The sequence below is a fragment of the Artemia sp. Qi Xiang Cuo genome, chromosome 15 (assembly GCF_049724085.1).
Source record: "Artemia sp. Qi Xiang Cuo chromosome 15, ASM4972408v1, whole genome shotgun sequence".
NCBI classification, from domain to species: Eukaryota; Metazoa; Arthropoda; class Branchiopoda; order Anostraca; family Artemiidae; genus Artemia; species Artemia sp. Qi Xiang Cuo.
In genome coordinates this window covers 15,003,677-15,024,868 of record NC_142808.1, presented here as the reverse complement: position 1 = coordinate 15,024,868, position 21,192 = coordinate 15,003,677, and the positions used below count along the sequence as shown (strand labels likewise).

Below are 21,192 nucleotides of genomic sequence, written 5' to 3'. Positions count from 1 at the left end.
ATTAGCTTGAAGGTTACAAAGCGATGTGCTCACCAGTAATATGTCGTCTGCGTAGCACAGTAGGCTCACATCCATACATTCAGTGTTAAAACCACCGTTAATCTTTTTTGTTACCGACGAGGTTAGTGAATTGAAGAGTACAGGGCTTAAAACCGACCCTTGACGCAGTCCCCGGTGAAGCTTAATCGGTTTCGACAGGAGTTCACTACTCAACTTAACACGGATAAGGCTACTCGAATACCAGTGCCATAGGACGGCCGCTACATGTGGGTTCACACCTTGGTGCAGCAGGTTCAAAATTAACTTTGAATGAATTACCGAATCGAACGCCGCGGACACATCTACTGCACAAATTAAAAGAGTCCGTGATTGATTCTGAGCTTTCGATACTATACGCGTAAGAAGGCGATGTGCAAATGCACAACCGAGGTGGCGACGGAACCCGAATTGTCGATTGTCAATTTTACACTTTCGTAACAGCTCAGGTACCAGAAGTCTCTCTAACACTTTGCTTAATGTACTAGAAACTGTTATAGGCCTATAGCTAGAGCAGAGGTTACGATTTTTTCCCTTCTTCAAGACGTTAGACACAATACCTAGGGCAAACGACCTAGGGACTGCACCAGAATCAAGGCACATTTGATATAGCAGCGTCAAGTGCTCAATGAGCAGAGGTGAACCACAGCGGAGGTGTTCAGTCACAATTCCGTCGTGCCCGGGAGCCTTGCCCTTTCTCAGCTGCTTAATAACCTGGAGCACTTCGCCTATTGAGACGGTAAAATAGTTCCGTTGGCTCAAGAGGGACGCAAAAGCTCGTGAGAGCTCACTATCACTTTCGGTTGTTAGTTGGGCATGTTTAATCCCAAAAACTTCACTATAGTGTTTTACCCACTGCTCCTCAGGTATGTTACTAGCAGGGTTTGTCACTGGTTTAGACTGTCTAAAAGACTTCCACATAGATACAGGATTATTTGCTGCTTTTTGGGAAGCAAGTTCGGCTTCGGCAGCTTTAAGATCACTTACAGACTTATTATAAGTTTTTTTCATATTGCGGAACTGCTCAAACACTACACCTGACCTAGGCCTCTCGCAATCGCGCCATAATCTCAGCCAAAACTTAGCACGAGCTTTGGCTTGCCTTACTTTCGGAGAGCGACTCCAGCCAGGCTTGCTGATTCCAGGTTTAAAACGGCGAGTGGGTACAGAAGCCTGCTCAGCCGTTTTCATTGCATGTATAATCTCAGTACAATAAATGTCTAGTGCTACCAAATCACTCGAGCCATGCATCAAGAGCTGAAAGGGAACTTTTATCTTTCCGAGAATCTCATCACATGTCTGTTTATACTGGTCGGCGTTTATTTTATTACACTCAGTCTTGGTAGCATAAATTTGGGGCTTATTCGGCCTACACGGGAAGAAATTAGCCTTAAAGCACAAGCCAAGGTGATCACTTACCGTGTGCTCAGAGTCCACGGTGACTGGAGCACCTAGAGAGAAGTTACATAGCACATGGTCAATGTTTGTCGTTGAACCGGAATTATGGATGTACGTATATGTATCAGTCTTTTCACAGAGATCATACCCAGCTGGGATTACTGAGAAGAACCTTTTTTGTCAAAGCTTTTCCTTTTATTTCTATCTTGTTAAAACATATGAAAAATTTTGGCCTAAACAAAACTTTTGAAACAAGCACGGGTTATTCTTGAATCAATCTGATCAGTGTCACCAACGTTTTGGAGTAAACCCGCTATATATAAATAATATAATATTTATATGATATTTAATACTGTATTATACTTGTATTTATATACAGTGAGTAAACCGTACCAGTTTTTCGACTAAACTTGTACCGCAGGAGGATAATTTGACCCATCTGAATAACAGGTTAAAAATCTGCCATAACGAGATGGAAATTTTCAATGAACTCATACTTAAACAGATGTCTGAGCAAGAAAGAAGCAATTAAAACCAAAATGTAGAACAAAATTTGTATTCTACGAAAAAACTCCCAAATGTGCTACATTCTAAAACAACCCCTTAAATTGTACCGAAAACGGCACAATTTGTACAACGGCCACACTGAATCTCCTTAATTTCTAAAAGGAAAGTTTGGAATTGACAAATGAATAAAAGACGTACCAATTTGCTTTCTGCAGACTTGAAAGGAATGTGTCTAAAACCGAGAAAGTGTAGATAAAATTATGCAGCGTTCCAGACTAATGATATTAAATTAATTGTTTAAAATATAATGACCAATTCCTGAAAGTGTCTGATTTTCATTTTTCAATGTTAAATGACAAAAAAGAAAGTCTTTAAAATATAATTAGTTATCAGTGAAGAACAAATGGCACTTTGCTTGTAGAGGTTAGACTGGCCCTACTTTTGTTTGGGGCAATATCTGTTCGTATTTTGATTTGATACTTCATTTGATTTCTATTCCTTTCATATTTCGTCTATTCTAACATTGTTTTCTATTCTAGCATCTGTTGTTTTCATGTTTGAGAACATTACTTATTTTAATTCAGTTTCTTGTAGGTTCCATTTATTCATTCTATCACTTTTTCATTCTATTACATTTTATTCTATGACTTTTGCTATTTCATTCTACTTCTTATTTATTCATTCTTAGTAATTCTGTTCGTTTTAAATTTGAATCAAAATAAGACTCTATTTGTGCTCCTGTTAGGTTTTATTATGGTTTCTTTAATTTCGTTTTTGGAAAAAGTTGTTTTTTAATTAATTTCTGTTTTTTTTTAGTTGTCACAGTAATATTACTGGTTAATTTCGAGGATATTTATAAAGTTTGTTTTCTGTTGTTCTATTAAAGAGCTAAAATTGTGAATTTAATTTTAAATTTTAGGAAACATTCGAATATTAGGTCAAAACTTTTGATCAGCCATAGTTTTTGCAATAATATTTTTAAAATATATTTTACTACAAAATTCAGGGTGGAGAGGGTGGCTGATCTTCAGTTATACAGATTGAAAATCTGCATAACTGATGGTCGTCTGCCATCTGCCATGACTCCTGAACCTATCTTGTAGACATCCTTGAACATGTAAAAACATAGCCCAATATTTATAAAAATAACTTTTTTTTTTAGCTCTATTTGGTTTTAACTGCTGGTTTGTTTCAATAAACACGTGTCAAGGCCACTTATGAAGGGAAATCTATTTCATAGCCAAAACTTTCACGTGAGTTTACGCCACAAAAATTTTATCCCCCATTTTCTGCTCCCACCCTTTACCAAATTTTATCCAACCTTCAAGTCATAGTTTGAAGTCCAATTCCCTCTTCTTCCCCCAAAATAACTCTCTAAAAATGTCATCGTAATATCCCACGCCGTTCCCGAGACAGTGTGGATACACTAATTCTACAGCCTAACAACTTATAGAGTCTTTTGATTTACCTCCATAATTAACCGTAAATTGAAGCCCCAGACAGGTTTACGTGCAAAGAGTTTAGGTAGATTGCTGACAAAACATTTTGCACCCATCCTTCATCTGATCTCTCCCTCAAGTCAAAATCTAAGTTCACTTAGCCCCCAAACACTCTCTGAAAATTTCGTCTTGATCCCCAAAGCTTCCCCTAAGATGTTACAGAGGCACTATTTTGTAACCTAACAACAAACTTGGCTTTTAATAAATCTCACTACTTAATCATGAATGAATTCTAGGCTATATTGCATAGTGTTTAGGTGGAACTGAAGATAAATTTTCTTGGCCCTCCTTACTACCTTCCAACACTACCTGAAAAATTCAACCCCGTCGCCCAAACAATTCCTGAGATAGTGCAGAGATGCAATTTTGATAACCTGTGTTGAACATAGTGTTTTTTCAAATCAGTTCTACCCCTCCTAAAGTTTAACATCCACTTACCCTCCTCCCCTAAAACAATCCATTAAAGTCTCAGTTTGAACCCCCCAAGCCATAATCGAGAAAAAATTGCAAATAAAATTTTTTGATTTACACAGTATATCCTTTGGACTCCATGGAAAATTTAATTTAAGAAACAATCCCTAGGAATTCTAAGCTGATCAGACAACCAATACAAAACATACCCACCCTTTCTCCTTTCAAAATTCCGTTACGATACCATGGGGATACCCAGGGAAAACCCCATGAGAGGGGGGCTAGCTGCTTCCCAATCAGTATCACCCCTTAAAAATTTCATTGAAACATTCAATTTTAGATCGAATAGGTCCTGTTTCAAGTTTTATAGCCATGCCTTCCGTACGAGTGGCGAGAAAACAAATAAATAGCAATAATATTTGGGAGGCACAAGGCTCTTTACTAAGGTAATACTAGCGCATTGCCTCTGATGATGGCTGAATGATGACCCTTTACTTCACTGGATGTACCCCGAAATGAATCAGGCCTCCTCCTTCAGAATTGACTTGCACTAATTTAGTTTTGCAACTTGTTTATGGAAGATTTTAGATATTTATCTTACAAACTTATTTAATTATGATTAATCACACTCATTGAAATCAAAATGTGTCTGGCTATTAATGGTGCAAGAAATGAGCTGTTTCGCCATAAGAGTTAATGTTTTCACTTTATCTGTTATTGCAGGCAATTAAATTTTAATAGTTATCGTCTGGGGCAGTGAGACTGAAAAATATGCTCACGTCAATATCCATTTTATCTCGACCAAGTGGTGAAATCTTGTAATTGTGGTCGATATGCCAGTAAATTCCCTATGCAAATGTCTTATTTACTTGACATATATGCAAGAGTAAGAGGCTATGGAGCTTGTCCTCCTCACTTCATGATTCTTCTGATTTTTCAAATATTTTTTATTAATCCGAAAACTATTAATAAACTTTTTTCACTGTCCGTTCACGAATTCCATACTCAAAGTAAATTCCTTAAATACACAACTTTGTCTAGCTTTCGACTTTTATTAATAAGAAAAAACATCTTAAGGAAGTATTCTTCTCTTCCCCGAGTTCATGTAACGAAAGAATTTGATATCTTAATTCTTTGTCAAAATACTTCTGGAATAAGAAATTACCACTAAATTCGTCCTGGAAATGTAGTCAAAATATTGATAAACCAATATATATACGATAAACCTCCGAATAAACCAAGGCTAGGGGACAAACTCTCTCTCCTCGTTCTATATTGATCTGAAGAGTCTCCCTTGTAAATCTGGGAATCAAGTCCTATTAATAAACCTTTTATTGCTTTTGAACCCCTTTCTCCTCCCCAAAAAATCAAACCAACCACCTCGTTGATAGTGCAACTATGGCGTACTTCAGATAATTAAATGAAGCCTTCCATTTTTCCATTGGAATTTGTGAATTATTTTTCCAATAACTTTTCCTTTTGGAAGGACAGAGTATCTGCTATAGTGGCAGCAGGGATTTCTTTTTCCCTAACCTATTTATACTACGCGGTAGCCAGGCCAGGATTTACTAATAGGCCTTCTAGGCCCTGGTCTAGGAACTCACAATGCCAGGGGGCGCTATAAATTATTACTGAGTGATTTTTTTCTCAACAAAACTTGACTAATATGATATATCGTCAAATTATAAGGTTCACTCCACCACCACGCTGCCTATTCACAGAAAAGTGATTTTAAAACAACACAGGACTCTGTGGCCACTTAGAAGCTGCCATATGCCTCCCAAGAATTGCAGCTGAGAGTTCAATATCACCTCTCTCTTTCATTATTTTTGGCTCGTCAGTTGTGATTTGTTCAATGTTTCCACTATCCTCGATTCTTGGGTGATTCCCCCAAAAATATTGCAAAAATGGAGCGGCAAAAACGCTTGGGCCTAGGAGCGTGAAAGCTTTAAATCGGGTCGTGATGGTAGCATGGCCCCTGAAATATGAGGTTATAAAAAATAGCTATTCTATAATCCATCGTAAGTAAATTGGCTATCTTAGAATCTCCGCCATGTGAGAATTTGCGACAGAAACTCTTAGGGTCATTTGGCCCAAAATCACTGTTTTGCAAATCAAAATAGAAAAAATTTCCACGTTTCAGTGGACGATCCTTTTTTGCAACTTATAAGACACTAGAACTTAAAATTTCCTCTTTTAGTAAGTGTGCAACTACGCAGCAAAATTTGTAAATATATGCGTGAAATCTCCGATAAATCGAACGAATCAGATGAACCATACAAATAATTAAATAAAAAATAAGTTTTTTTTTCAAATTTAAGTAAGGATCAACATTAAAACTCAAAACGAACAGAAATTATTCCGTACATAAAGGGGTTGCCCCTCCTCCTCAACAGCTTTCTCTTCGTATTAAAGTTTTCGCTCCAAAAAATTGGAGCAAAAAGTAAAACCTTGGAGTAGAGAGCAAGGTATTAAGGAGGGGGGCAACCCCTTCATATACAGAACAATTTCTGGCAAAGAATGCAAAATTCCACATTTTGTATATAAGAGCTTGAAAATTCAAGAGTCGGGTTCTCTAATACGCTTAATCTGATGGTGTGATTTGAACCAAGATTACTTTACTTTTAGGGGGAGTTTGCCCATATTTTGAAAATCAGGCAAATTTCCTCAGACTCGTAGCTTTTGATGAGTGACGCTAAACTTGGCAAATTTTATATATTTGGAATCAACGTAACAGGCCGATTCCTTTGATGTATGATATCTAAATTCCGTTTTTAGAGTTTCGGCTACTGTTGACCGGAGTCGCTCCTTACTTACAGTTCGTTACCACGAACTGTTCGATTGTCTACCCTAACTGCTTATTTTGTGGGGACTGTATATTTGTCTAGGAACGATATGCCAATGCACGGCTGTATATCGTGCAATACAAGGAAGACTTTCGCTCAATTTTCGACAGTTTGGGCCCAATTGGATATCTCATCATTCTCAGCCAATAGAAATTTCTTCTTGATCCTTATATGTTTTTGCCCAAATTGAAAATTGTTATTTTGTTACACGAATAGAAGGAAATAACCCTTTGCTGTGGCATTATCTCATTTTCATGCTAAAAAGCAGTAAAGGTTTTAGGCCTCATAAACTGGGGGGGGGAAGGTATACAAAAATTACAATCGCAATAATTTTTTTAATTCAATTAAGTACCTTAATAGGGGAGTAAACATAAACAAAAGTTTTTAATGTCAGAAAAAGTGGCGTGCAGCTACCCCCCCCTGCCCAGGCCTAGAACGGTCACTGCTCAAAAGGGTGGTAGAGCCTCAATATTCCATTCAAATAAATCTTTTCCTTCCGATATTCAAAGACTACTGATTCGACACGATCAGCCCTGGTGAAGAAAAAGCAATAGAAAAAGGCCAATAAAAAAAAAAAAAACCTTTCCAGGACTAACCTTCTCAAGGAACAATGCAAAGTTCCCTATTTTCAAAGATGAAAGGCTAGAATCTACGTTCAATGATTCCTACTCCTGTTAAATTTGACAGTGTATTAGGGTTAAAATGTTTTATTTTGCAGATGGAAGGCTGAAAGCTTAGCTAAAAGATTTAAAGCCAAATTGAATAAGATGTTCTTATTTAGCACGATCACATCCCTTTTTTCAAAAATACCCCCCGCCCCGCCCCCTTTTAAGACTGGGAAAATTTTATTATGCTTATACAGTTTTACCGATAACTATGAATTTAATAAGTTTTAAATGTTTCTAATCACAACATAAGTATTATCCTTTTTATGTTTAAATTGTGCTCAGTTCAGACTCAACAAGATAGCTAATCAAACACGGTTTCATAATAAACAAATCGTTTAATTGTACAGTCAGATCTTGAGTTTTACAATCCAAGCATCCTTCAAATAGTTTTTTTTGCACGAGTTCTAGGTCCCTTAGCTTAAATACCTTTAACCTTGTTTCTTAACCTTTAACCTTTCCAGTCCTTTAACCTTTATCAGTCCTCACACAAAAGAGTTAACACAAAATAACCCTCACAAACAAAAAAATGACAACAAAAAAATGACACAAAAATGACAACAACAAAATGACACCAAAAAAAATGACAAAAATGACACAAAAAATGACAACAAAAAAAAATACACAAAAAATGACAACAAAAAGTGACCTTTTTTTATGACTGCCTTCTCATAGGTTCTTTAGCTAGTTAATTTTAAAATAGTTTAATAATTAACTACCAATTTCTATCATTTGCACTATCATTTAAAGGTTAAAGGTATAAAGGTCCTTTAACCATGTTTTGCATTCGGTCCTCTTTCCCCTGAGGTAAATAAGCGAGAAATTGTCATATATGAAACCTACTATTAGTTTAGTTATAGCCAGTAATTTGACAAGAATAAAAAAGCACACGTTTCTGAGTTAATTATTTAATGGTTGTATCGCGTGATAAATAGCTCACTGTTTTTGGTGTCTATGGGGTCATTAAGATGTATTCAAATTGAGATAATTTCAATATAGTCTTAAAATTCAGGGGCTGCTTACTGTGACGACGATTCTAAATGCCTTATTCCCTTTCATCCAGTCCCCTCTATCTTCACCGTTCCCGTTCACCGTCTTTTCTGTTTTAAACCCACTTCTCTGATTTTGAGCCTGCCTTTATGAACACCAGATCTCACCTATCCCCTGTTGTGCAAATGAAATGAAATATCATGTAAGCAGCGCAATCAGCGCAATAGTGCTGCTCATATAAAGAGCGAAGTGGGCTCTATGAATTATTGAATAAAATAAAAACAAGTTTGTTTCAACTGAAATTAAGGAGCAACATTAAGACTTAAACGAATAAAAAAAGTATTTCATGTATAAGGGGGGATTCCTCTTCCTCAACCCTCACTCTTTACCCTTAAGTGTTAAAGTTTTTTCTCATTCAAATTCAACGGCCTATGTGTTTAGCAGTCTTTTCGAAATAATTGTGACAAAAAGTCAAGCTTTAGCGTAAAGAACGAGGGTTGAGGAAGGGATCAGCAGTACCTCAGGAGCAACTTAGAGCATTAAGTCGAAAATTTAAGGGCTTGATGAGGAGATGTTTAACTAATGAAAGGGCTCTAGTGGATACTACTGCTACTATTACTACTGCTGCCACTGTTACAAATACTACTATTACAAAGGCTAAGGGCTGTAATGGTGAAACTTTCAGGAAATATTGAAGAGAATGCTGAACTAAATCAAAACTCACTATGCGCATGCAGACTGACAAAGGAGCGTATCAACAATACCTCAGGAACAGCTTAAAGTTGTATTAAATTGAAACTTTAGGATATGTTTTTTTTTTGGGGGGGGGGGTGTAACTAACGAAAGTGCGATACTATTTGTATTAAGACTGCTGCTGCTACAGCTAAGGATTATATGTTTTATTTATTTTCTTAATTTTTATTTTTGCAGTATTTGGGGCATTGGATGAGCGATCATAGTTGGGTAAAATAAAGGTTAAAGAAATGAATTTGCTTGCTTATTTGAAATAAGGATTTCTGTTTATCTTACTTTTTCTTGATTCTGACTTGGATTTTGACTCCATAAATTAAGTTTTAAAAAAACACCCCTTAAATGTACGTCAGTCGGGGAAATCTTATGACATAAACCTAGTGGATGATTCCCAATAGTTTTTTGCCTGAAAATGTTCTTTACTTACACCATTGCTTGCTTCTTTCGAATGAGGAGTTATTTCAATTTCAATTTTCTTGGTTTTGACGCAAAGTTTGACTCCATCTTATTTAAATTATGTTACAAAAGACTTCATGTTAATAAAACTAAATTAAAATAAACAAGGTCCTTAAAGGTGCTTTAGAAAGCCATTCTGATGTGTTCTCCTTCCATTCTTCTTTCCTGATATATTCTTCTTGTACATGATTCCTTCTTTCCTTTATCATTATTTCTTCTTTCCATATTATTTGTCATACTTTCTCTTTGGCTGTTCAATTTTGAATGTAGCGGAAATTTCCTCAGGAGGGATTTTTTTGTGTGGGGTATTTTCCAGGGGGAAGGTGTGTTCTGCCAGTGGATTTTTCCAGGAGAGATTACGCCTAGTCCCGTTAAATATTTAGAAGTGACATCAACAAGGAAGCATGCTTTGAAGATAAAAAGCAAGCCCATGGCATTCATATTTGAAGTTTTATTTGAAATCATATTTGAAGTCTTCTGAATTTGTAGAATTTATTACTGCCTACCATACTTTTAGTAGCGGTAAATTTTTATTTGAGGCACAAGAACAAGCAAATAACGCTTTAAGGCTGATTTTTTGAAAAAAAAAAGAAATATGAAATACTGTTAATAAGTCAGATATTCAAATAGAAGTTAAACTGCTAAACTCATGAGAATTTTAGATAACAAAGAGGGAAAAACCCAAAATTAGCAATTTCTGTTATCGCAACACAAGAAGTCCATTTGTTCCGGTATTTTTCGCAAATCTCCTGGAATTGTGTTTCAGGATTTATGGGCAATATTTTTAAACTAAAGAGAATTTGCCTAATCGATTTTTTTTAAACAAAGCTGTAAAAACTAGTATCTTGAAACAATAGGCCTTTTTAAAAGCAACCAATGAATAAATTTGAGGGTTGCTAACTTCACTAATTATGGTGCATGATATCCTTCGGCGAATGAAGTACTGCATGGCCGCCCATAAGGGGGGCAGGGGGTGCCCGCCCCCTGGCTGAATGATGTTGCCTTATTTTTATATTTTTGTTCTGAAATTTCCATTATATCGTATTAAAAGTGCCAATTAGACGAGGTTTGCCCCCCCCCCCTGGAATTCAGCTTATGGGCACCCATGTAAGAGGTATGGACCGAAGAGAAGAAGCTGAATAGAGAAGAAAATCAATAATGTCTCTCAGAAAAGAAGGACCGACGAAAGGTGGCATTCCCATCAAAATCATACATAATTGTGATAATATAATTATTATATATAATTATATTTAATTATATCATGTAATTATAAAACCGTATATAAAGTAAATTTCGGGCTTATTTTCACTTTTGTTTTTTTTTCTTTTTACTTTACATGGGATAATAGAAAGCATAATCGCTTATTCAAAAGGGTAGAAATGAATGAAAGTTCAAATTTAAAAAAAATACGAATGAGTGAATGCAGTTAATGCTCATCAATAAAAAAAAAACAGATGGAACACAAAAAAAGAAAAACAAAACAAAACACAAGACACTAACTCTTCTGACACAACGAAAAAAAAACCACAACAACCGATGCCGACCATTGCTGTAAAACCTTGGCCCATGGGTGGGACTTGACTGACAAATTATATCGATCAATCTGCGACAGAACCGTTTCTTCAGGGTTGGTAACATCGTACGGGCGCGAACATACCAATCGTTTGTCCATATGGAATTAAAAAAAAAAAAAAATACTAATCTAGCCCTGGCTATTTTATCAACAACAAACAACAGTATAAACATTAGCCGGTTAAAGGGCCAAAGTCGCATAACAGCTTCTATTCCTTTTTGGCGTTGACATAAAACAAAATATGGACTTGGAAGTGCAGGAGGCAAGGGTTGGATGCATATTCGAAGGAATGGTTGGAAGTGTAAGTTCATATACATTTAAGATAGAGCCCGTAATCCCTTGACACTATCTTAAATATGGACTTGTAAAATTTATCAGAAGGTCTATTTAGCCTTTATTAAAGCATGAAAAGGGCTGTAAAACAGCATATTGATCTGGATAATAAAATCTTGAGAATTAGTTTCCTACTGGGTAGGTCTTAGACCGTAAAACAAAGGTATAATAACGCTAAGTACAGGTTTGTAGAATAGAATAGTTGCATCTTTTGAAGAGACAACAGATTGTGAGAAATATATCCCCATCATCCAAAACCAAGGAAACCTAATGCAAAATTAAAGCTTATGCAATAACATCCAGCAGGAGAGTAGCTCCAGCATTTTTATTGGGGGGGGGGCAAGAGGGGTTTATATCCGGATGTTCAAGGGGCATATACAGTAGCTTTTTACTCCAAGTTATTGGAGGGGGCAACTGCCCCTCCCCTTGTCCCCCCGGAAACGCCACCCCTGACATCCAGCAAAAAAACGCCTCAGAGGCTTTTTGGATTTGAAAATATCGTGTACTGGCAAAAAGGAGAGAAGGGTTTATCAAGGACGCAAAGTTTTAACGGTTCCGAAATTGAATAGAATAGATCCGACACATCTGTGTTAGATTGCGATTACGTCCGATTACGCAGTATGAATTTGGACAGCCAAGGAATCCCGATAGGATGCTTAAATATCTTAATTTTGGAGCTCCTTGAAGGTTACGATTATCAAGTCTATTTACTACTACTACTACTACTAGAAGTCAATTTCATGACTATCATCATGATTTTGTCATGCTATAACAGTTTATACATTTTGGAAGTTCTTGAAGTCTACGATTACCAAGTCAATTTCATAGCTATTATTATAATTTGTCCATACTATCGCAGCTTATTTTGAAAATTTTGACAAATCCAAGTTTAAAAATGAGAGAGAGAGAGAGAGAGAGAGAGAGAGAGAGAGAGAGAGAGAGAGAGAGAGAGAGAGAGAGAGAGAGAGAGAGAGAGAGAGAGAGAGAGAGAGAGAGAGAGAGAGAGAGACCGAGATACTGAGAGGGGGAGTGAGTGAGGAAGGAAGGGGAAGGTTGTTTATCTAAGCGTAACATGATTTAGAAGGTTTTACCAAGAATTGGGGCTATTGATAAGAAAACATGTTAAGGAAACAAATCTTACTTCATAACGTGTAGAAAAATTGTAGTTAACACGTTTTGAATGCGCTTTCACAATACTTTACCCCTTACCCCATAACGAGCAAATATATAGCCCGAATTATATATATCCCGTGTGTTTTTATATTTCTTGATTTTTTGTTTCTTGTTTTGCCAAGAATTGGGGCTATTGATAAGAAAATATTTTAAGAAAACAATTCTTACTTCATAACGTGTAGAAAAATTGTAGTTAACACGTTTTGAATGCTTCCACAATACTTTAACCCCAACCCCCTAACCAGGTAATATATAGCCTAAATTATATATTTCCCATGTGTTTTTCTGTTTCTTAATTTCGTCAGCGTTGGTTCAATTTATGTGCATATGGGTTGAAAGAAGAGTGACGAGGATGAATCAAAAGAAAAATGTTTCTTTTGCCTTACTCGTCTTCATATCTTATTTTTGAGCTTACACTTCCCCCCCCCCCCCATTTCAACCATATAAGACTTACTTAAAGTCTATATTGCATTTTAAGCCCCGCTATTGAAGGCTGAGTCCTTGTCTATTTTGCAAAATAGGATTATACAGTTGTATATCATCCTCAAATAAGTTGAAATCAAACATCTGCTTGACAAAGCTGTATACTCCGGTTGGTTCAATTCATACCGTCCCAAAAGTTTTAAATAATCCCCTTGTCAGATGAAACTTGAAACTGTTTCATTATCCTTACACAATAGAAGAGGTAATATTTAAGTTACAGAATGAAAAGTGTATTCCCTTAAAATGATCCAATAAGCTTTAAGGTTTTGCAGTGTGGAAAATCGGAAATGTGCTTAAATACCCTAACAAAATATGTAAGCTGATATTTTTGGTTCACGGTAGCCTCAAGATTAGACATCTTAGGAATATAATCTGAAAGATAAACATTTTTTCAAAGTCTCCAAGCAATGAATGGGAACTTCGAAGTTTTTCACGATTTAAAATAGAGATATTGGTCAATATGTTTCATTTTAGGTCACCTCTTGCAAACCAAAGGAAGGACAAAGGGTAAGGAAGTAGGGCTAGATCAAAGGCTATGGAGGCACAAGGAGGTCAGAGACACAGGTATGACAGTTGAGGAGTCCCTACGGTATGTATCTATCTGCGAGGCTGTGCTACAGGCGGTGGACAAACATTGCGTACGGTTGGATAAAGGAAATGTAGAAATCTTGAATTTTATTTTTACTATGTGATATTAATAGGGATCTATTCATTTTTTTCATTCATAGATTTTAGATACACACTCGGGTATACTGTAATAATGTATATAGTGTCGAGAGAAAATGCACATGCAAACTTCTCAATAGCTGTTGAGTCCAATAAAAATACGGTTTTGACGGTATGGTGCTCAAATGTTCACAAAGATTCGCTAAATAACACATCGGAAATCAGCCGTGCAGAATTACCGTTATAGAAATTACGTATTATGTTATTATAACGCCATAAACGGTATTTTTACCCCTTTTGACCTCGCCTACGGTGCAAATGGGTACTAAGTGATGTCATTTTTCAATTCTGATGTCATTTTCGATCTCCCCAGACTTAAACAAATATTAGAGATGTACTTTTACTCCACCAAATACTGTACAAATTGAGATTCGTATTTTTAATCCCCTATGACCTTGCTTGAGTTGAAATGTGGTACTAAGTGGTGGAGTTTTCCAATTCCGATGTCATTTTTTGTCTCATTGGGCTTGAGTTATTAGGAAACGACCTGTTTCCAGAAAATACTGCAGAAATTTAGATTCAAGATTTTCCGACCTTTTCCCTGAAAAAAGGGGTATTTTTCCACGGCTGAATTTGGCCAATTTTGGATGTATTATTAAGAAAATTTTCCTGAGCATTTTGTTGCCAAAAATATTTCTATTGCTCAAATGCCGAGGTTTGGCATTGTTTCGTAGTTTCACTGGACTAGTGTATTTTATAAGCTATGAGTACATTAGTGTCACTGGGCCTGAAAAGATGGGAGTGAGTACGAAATTTTCGGGGTCCAGGCAACACAGAGCCAAGAATATGGTTGACAATACATTTTTATGTCTTATGAAAATCTATCAGAGTCAGTGCACTAGTATTGACTAAATAAAAGTGACATGTTTCCCATACATTATTTATCAAATCCTTTTTGCTCCTCATATATATATATATATATATATATATATATATATATATATATATATATATATATATATATATATATATATATATATATATATATATATATATATATATATATATATATATATATATATATATATATATATATATATATATATATATATATATATATATATATATATATATATATATATATATATATATATATATGTATATATATAGAAAACATGGCCTTAGATACTTGGAAGGGTCCACTTTGATCAAAAATTGAAGGGTCTAGTAACATTTATTGGAACCAAAGGTGACAATAGGGCAATCAGTCCTCGTCCCATGATCGTATCGGATCTGAATTTTGGAAGAAGCCATTTCACTAAGATTAATCGAGAGATCCAAACAAAGTGCCTTCAAGCGAAACACGAGCTATGCAGCACCAAGAGCAAAGGGCAAAAAAAAAAAAAAAATCAAACTGACGAATTTGTTTCCGACATATCAATGGCATCCCAATAACAATCCCTAAGTAAAAAGCAAAGTTGCCTCCATATAATATTTAGTTATCTTCTTATTTTTTTAACTTTTTTCCGCCAAGGCACTCGTATGAAAGGATTTGTGACAGAAACTTTTAAAGGGGTTCATTTGATCGGAAATTTAAGGTTCTAGAGCCCCTCTTAGGAGTCAAAAGTGATGGAGGGCATCTGACTGCCCTCCCCTGCCTGTTTTTATTTACCAAATATATCTGATCTTAATTTTGAGATAGACATGTTCAGCATAGTTGAAAGGTCAAATAATTAAGACTCTGGGAAGGAAAGCCCCCCACCCTTTGGAGCAAAGGCTGTAGGTTAACCAATTCGTCCGTTAATAACGTGTAGTATTTGAAATCTGGAGAAGGGGGCATGTTTTACTCTTGTTGTCCAAAAAGGTCAAGGGCATTCAGGTGAAGCTTTCAAGGAATGTTAAGGGGAGTGTTGAACTAAGTAACAGCACACTATATGCATGCATGATGTCAAATGGGAGTATGTCAGGAATGGCTTAGGATATTAAGTTGGAACTTTCAGGTATAGATGAGGGCAATGATCAATTGATCAAAAGGGAATATGTGCACACTACATTTACTACTGCTATAACTGCTACTTCTACTGCAACTAGTACTAGCGCTAAGAGTAGCAAGGTAACATATTCAAAGAATGTTGAGCGGGTGTTGAACTAAACCATAACACACATGTGCATACACGTTCTTAAAGAAGCGTATCACCAATATCTCAGGAACAGCTTAGAGCTTTACTTTGAAACTTTAAGGGCATGATGAGGGGCTGTTCATCTAATCAAAAGGAAATATGTCAATACTGTAGCTGCTACTACTGCTTCTCCTACTACCGCTACTATTGCTACTACTACTACTACCACGACTTCTAGAACTGCTAAGACTAACGATATTGGGGAATAATGAGTGGTAGGTTGAACTGCAAGGGAATGATGAGGGGTTTTTCATCTGACCATAAGGCAATATGTGTATTCTGTACCTATTGCTACCACTACCACTACTGCTACTGCTAAAACTATTACTACTACTGTTACTACAACTACAAAATCTAAGGGTGTTAAGGTAAAAGTTTAAGGGGTATGTTGGACTAAACCAAAACACACTCACCAGGGGCGCTGAACTAACCAAAAGGCAATATGTTAATGCTATTACTACAACTGCTACTATTACGATTATTGCTACGGCTGAGGCTAACAGCATTAAGGTGAAAGTTTCAGGAATGTTTAGGGAGTGTTTGATCTCAATCAAACACTTGATTCTGCCATTTGAAAGCAGGTTGTGAAAAGGGCAAATAAGCAAGACCCTAGAACGGCTTAGAGCATTAAGCTAAACTTTCACGGCATTTTGAAGGGAGTTTTGAGCTAACCAGAAGGCACTATGTGTCTGGTACTGCCATTGCCATTACTACTAGCCTACTACTGCTGCTACAACTACTGATACTACTGTTGCTAAGGGTATTAAGTTGAAGTTTCCAGGAGATGTAAAACTAAGTCAAAACACACTATGTGCATACAGGTTACTAAAATCGCTTGTCAGCAAATTTTCAGAAACAGTTTAGTCTATTAAGTTGAAACACTGAGGGCATTTTGAGGGGAATATTAAGCTAACCAAAGGGAACTTTATACGTACTGCTACTATTACTTATGCTGCTACTTGCGCTACTACTACTACCATGACTGCTTCTGCTACTGAGGTTGGGGGTATTAAGGTGAAACTTTTAGGGAATGTTTAGTGGGATGTTGAACAAAATCAAAACAAATCCAAATTAAAGCTAAACCCACATCCTCTTAAAGTTACCCTATTCCAGACCTAATATATACCGCCTATATTATTTTGACAGCCTGGATGCATTTAAACTATTTTGATTTAGTTCAATAGTGGCAGTAGTAGTAGTAGAACGAGTAGTAAAAGCGGTGGTAATATTAGTAGCCCTGACATCTTTGGCTTAATACCTTATGGCGATGCTGGGATTCAGATGATATACTCCTTTGATAACTCGCATGTACTTGAATTAGTACTTGACTGTTTTGATTCAGTTCAAAAACCCTCTTGAAATACTCTGAAAGCTTCAACTTGATAGTGTTGTTCTGATTTAGTTCAACACCGCCCCCACCATTCCCTGAAAAATTTACCTTAATAGCCTTAACATCAGTTATAATATTAGTCGTAGCAGCAGTTGTAGTAGTAGGAGCTGTGGGAGTAGTATTAATAATAAGAATAGTAGCAGAAGCAGTAGTATGCACATAGTGCTTTCAGTTCAATATCCCCTCAACATATCCTTGTAATTTCAAGTTAATATTTTAAGCCATTTCCAAGATATTGCTTATACGCCTGTTTGATTTGACTGTGACCGTTTGATTGTATTTTGACTTAGTCCAACATCCACCTCAACAATCCCTGAAAGTTTCTCCTTAATACGCTATCCTTGGTGATAGTAGTACTAGCACTACTACTAGTATCAGTAGTAGTAGTATACACAGAGTACCTTTTTAATAGTTCAAAGTCCTCATCAAGATGTCGTGAAACTGTCAAATTAATGCTCTAAGCTGTTATAGTGTATTTTGATTTAGTTCAACATCCGCCTCAACATTCGCTGGAAGTTTCACCTTAATACCCTTAGCTTCAATAGTAGTAGCCGTTGTAGCAGTAGTTGTCTGTTCCAAAACCTCAAAGCGTTATCCAGTTGACCTGAAAACTACATAATGGATGCAGCACAAAGTGTCACAAGCAGTCTGGTGACACACATGAACATTAAGAAATCATTGGAAACTTCAAGATATTGTTTGGAAACCTTAGACGGCTCTGGTTGCTTATCTTCTCCTAGTAGACCAGCTTACAGTCCCATTAATTTCCCATATTCCATTAGTGGACCCTTTTATAGAAACTCTAGGAATAAGGAAGAATTTCCTTTAGTAACAGGCAACTCACTAAATTTAAAAAATGGGGTTTCTTTGAAACAATCTCTTAATAAATAGAAATAACATTGATAAGAAATCTTACCACCAGTTGGCTTGTACAAAATATCCCAGTTGGTTTACTATTATGACAACCCTCCATAGCAACTGATACGTTCTTCTTCGCATATTGAGCCACTGCAAAATTTACAATTCACTTATTGAAAATAAGAAAAAAAGATACATCAAAACAACTTTCATAATCACTTTCAGCTGCCGTACTTAACTATTCAGAAGTATATTAAACTGCCTTTTTTTTAGCATTTCGATTTATTTTTTTCCCAGATTCAAAGAATATTACTTTCTGAATCTCCTAAAGTTAGCTTTCATATCCCTTCCAGTAAAAAAGTGTTTTGAAAAAGGGTAGGGAGGGGGTTAAAACTCACTCAACACAAAATCGAAGAAAACTCAATCTGACAAATCCACCTTAATAAAAATAAATCCAATCAAAATTCAACTCATGCAAAACTCAGCCTAGCAAACTCAGCTCAAACAAAATTTTACCAAAGCAAAATTGAACTTGGCAAATACTCAACCACAAGAGGAAATCGTATCGAGCGTGTGGTCCTACAGTAACGAGAAAGGTTCGTTCGACCGGAAATTGAAAGTTCTAGCGCCCTTTTCAAGTAGTAAAAATGATTATGGCAAATAGTTCGATTTGAAATTGTAAAAAAAAACCATTTATTGAGCCTTATTAAACTATGTATTAAACTCATTGGCACAGCCGTTGACTAAAATACACGTACTCTAAAAAAAATATAAAGGTTAGTATTGACATTTATTTAAAGCGTTGTTTAACTAAGTTGAATCCTTTTAGGCTCAAAAGCATTATTGCATATAATCTATTATGGAGAAGGACTGGTTGATCTTTGTAGAGGTAAGGAGGGGGGGGGGCTGTGTCTGATAAACAAAATGTGTTTTTAGGCTCAAATTTTCTAAATCTCCTCAAGCCTTCAGGAAATTATAGAATAAGGTAGTGGTGGAGGGGGGTCGAAAGTTATCTGTAATCTCCCTTCATTCTTGGGGGTGTTTTTAGACTAAGTCTATAGCACGGCGTCTTTGGGTTGATGAGTATCCTCTTGTTTCAAGAATTATTTTCCACAGGAGAGACGGGGACATCATGAGTACCGTCAGGAAATTCCCAAGGAGGGGGAAGTTTAAAAATACTAACACGAACGTTACAGCAATATTCGTTTGCTGTATGCAATATTTCACTGGGTTTAAATTGCAACGTTACTACTGTCCTATTTATATGTATTTGAACTCTTTTCGTTTTACAGAGGGGGAGGGGTATTGGCCTCCCTTTCTGCCTGCCTGTATTCAATGAGAACATTCCTATTAAAAAGGCATATTAAAAGAACTCACCCTGAAAAACATGGAAATAATGACTCTATAATCCAGTTTTGATATTTTGGACCCCCTCCCCACTCTAACAAATGTTTGGACACATGGACATTTTCAGGAATGATTAACATTCTTGAAGTATTGTTATGCAAACATTAAACTTGAATGTAAAAAACCGCGACTTGGATGGGGGAGTAGTATCCTCCCGTACTTAAGGAAAACCTTGAACAAACATTTCGTCGTAAACAAGCTGTGAGTAAGAGTAAAAAACGACCCTGAATACCCCCCCACCCCCCTCGAAAAAATTTATTCCTACAGCATATAGAACAACAAAATTTATGATTTACGTTGATCCCAAATATACGAGTGGATTAATTTCAAAGTTGCTCATCATAAATTCATTAGCACATAAAAATTTGCGGTACTCCTATGTTAAACGGACTCTTTTAAAACCAGTCACGAAAACCCGAGGCATCCACTATAGAGTAGGCAATGATAAAACCCGTTTTTGACGTGTTAACTGCTACAGAGTAGGCAATGATAGCATCGTTTTCATTGCGTATACGATATTAAACTGTGTTTTTTGGGGTTTAGGGGGGAAAGGTACGTATTTAATATATGCTATGCTATACCCCCACCCCCCTAATGTAATAATATATAGCCCAAATTTGTTTTTAAACTATTATATATTAATCCTATTTTATTTTATTAGCATTAACCAAACCAGCACTACATAAAAGAGTCCGTTTAACATAGGAGTACCAAATTTGCAGTTTGCAAAGAAATTTGCAAAGAAACTTTTGACAAAATATGAAATTTCTTATTTCTCAAGAGAAGTTGACAAAATATGAAATTTCTTATTTCTCAAGAGAAGGTTAATCACGCGTCTGGCCATCCATAGTCTATAATCGTATATTATAAGAAAAAAGGAGGACGGTCTTGGCGAAAATTAAATAAAAAAAACAAGTTTTTTAAACTGAAAGCAAGGAGCGACATTAAAACTTAAAACGAACAGAAATTATTCCGTATATGAAAGGGGCTGTCCCCTCCTCAACGCCTCACTCTTTACGCTAAAGTTTTTTTATTTAAAAAAAAAAATAAAGTTGTGAGACAGAGTCAAACTTTAGCGTAAAGAGCGAGGCGTTGAGGAGGGGACAGTCCCTTTCATATAGGGAATAATTTCTGTTCGTTTTAAGTTTTAATGTCGCTCCTTACTTTCAGTTTAAAAACTAATTTTTTTTATTTAATTTTTGAGCGTTTTTGAATAAATACAGGTTTTGATCTTGGCTCACCGTACATGAATAATTAAAACAAAATGTTCATATTAATTTACTTTTATTTAGTTAAATGGCTTTCTCAAAACTTGTTTAATTTTATTTACGAATGCTTTTATTAATAAAAAATATACGTAACTTAAGAATTAACTTACGTAACGAACTTCTATATTCATATATTTTTAATACGTTTATTATGGGGTTCGCCCCCTAGTCAATACCTTGCTTTTTATGCTAAAATTCGAATTTTGTTCCAATTCTTTAAAAATTACCGCTTAATCACAAAGGCCGTTAATTAGAATAAATAGCTCTTGTGAAAGTACTAAAAAATCTTTGGCTTAAAGAGCG

The 21,192-nt window shown here is 35.9% G+C and overlaps 1 protein-coding gene across 1 annotated transcript in view; it reads right to left on the bottom strand.

Moving 5' to 3' along the window:
* LOC148943367 (protein Wnt-2-like) overlaps positions 1–21,192 on the bottom strand; it is a 109,608-nt gene that overhangs the window by 62,693 nt on the left and 25,723 nt on the right. The window contains exon 2 of the mRNA XM_089101851.1: positions 18,273–18,364. Coding sequence (XP_088957977.1) covers positions 18,273–18,355 — 83 coding nt within the window. The 5' untranslated portion in view covers positions 18,356–18,364. The remainder of the gene's footprint in view (positions 1–18,272; positions 18,365–21,192) is intronic.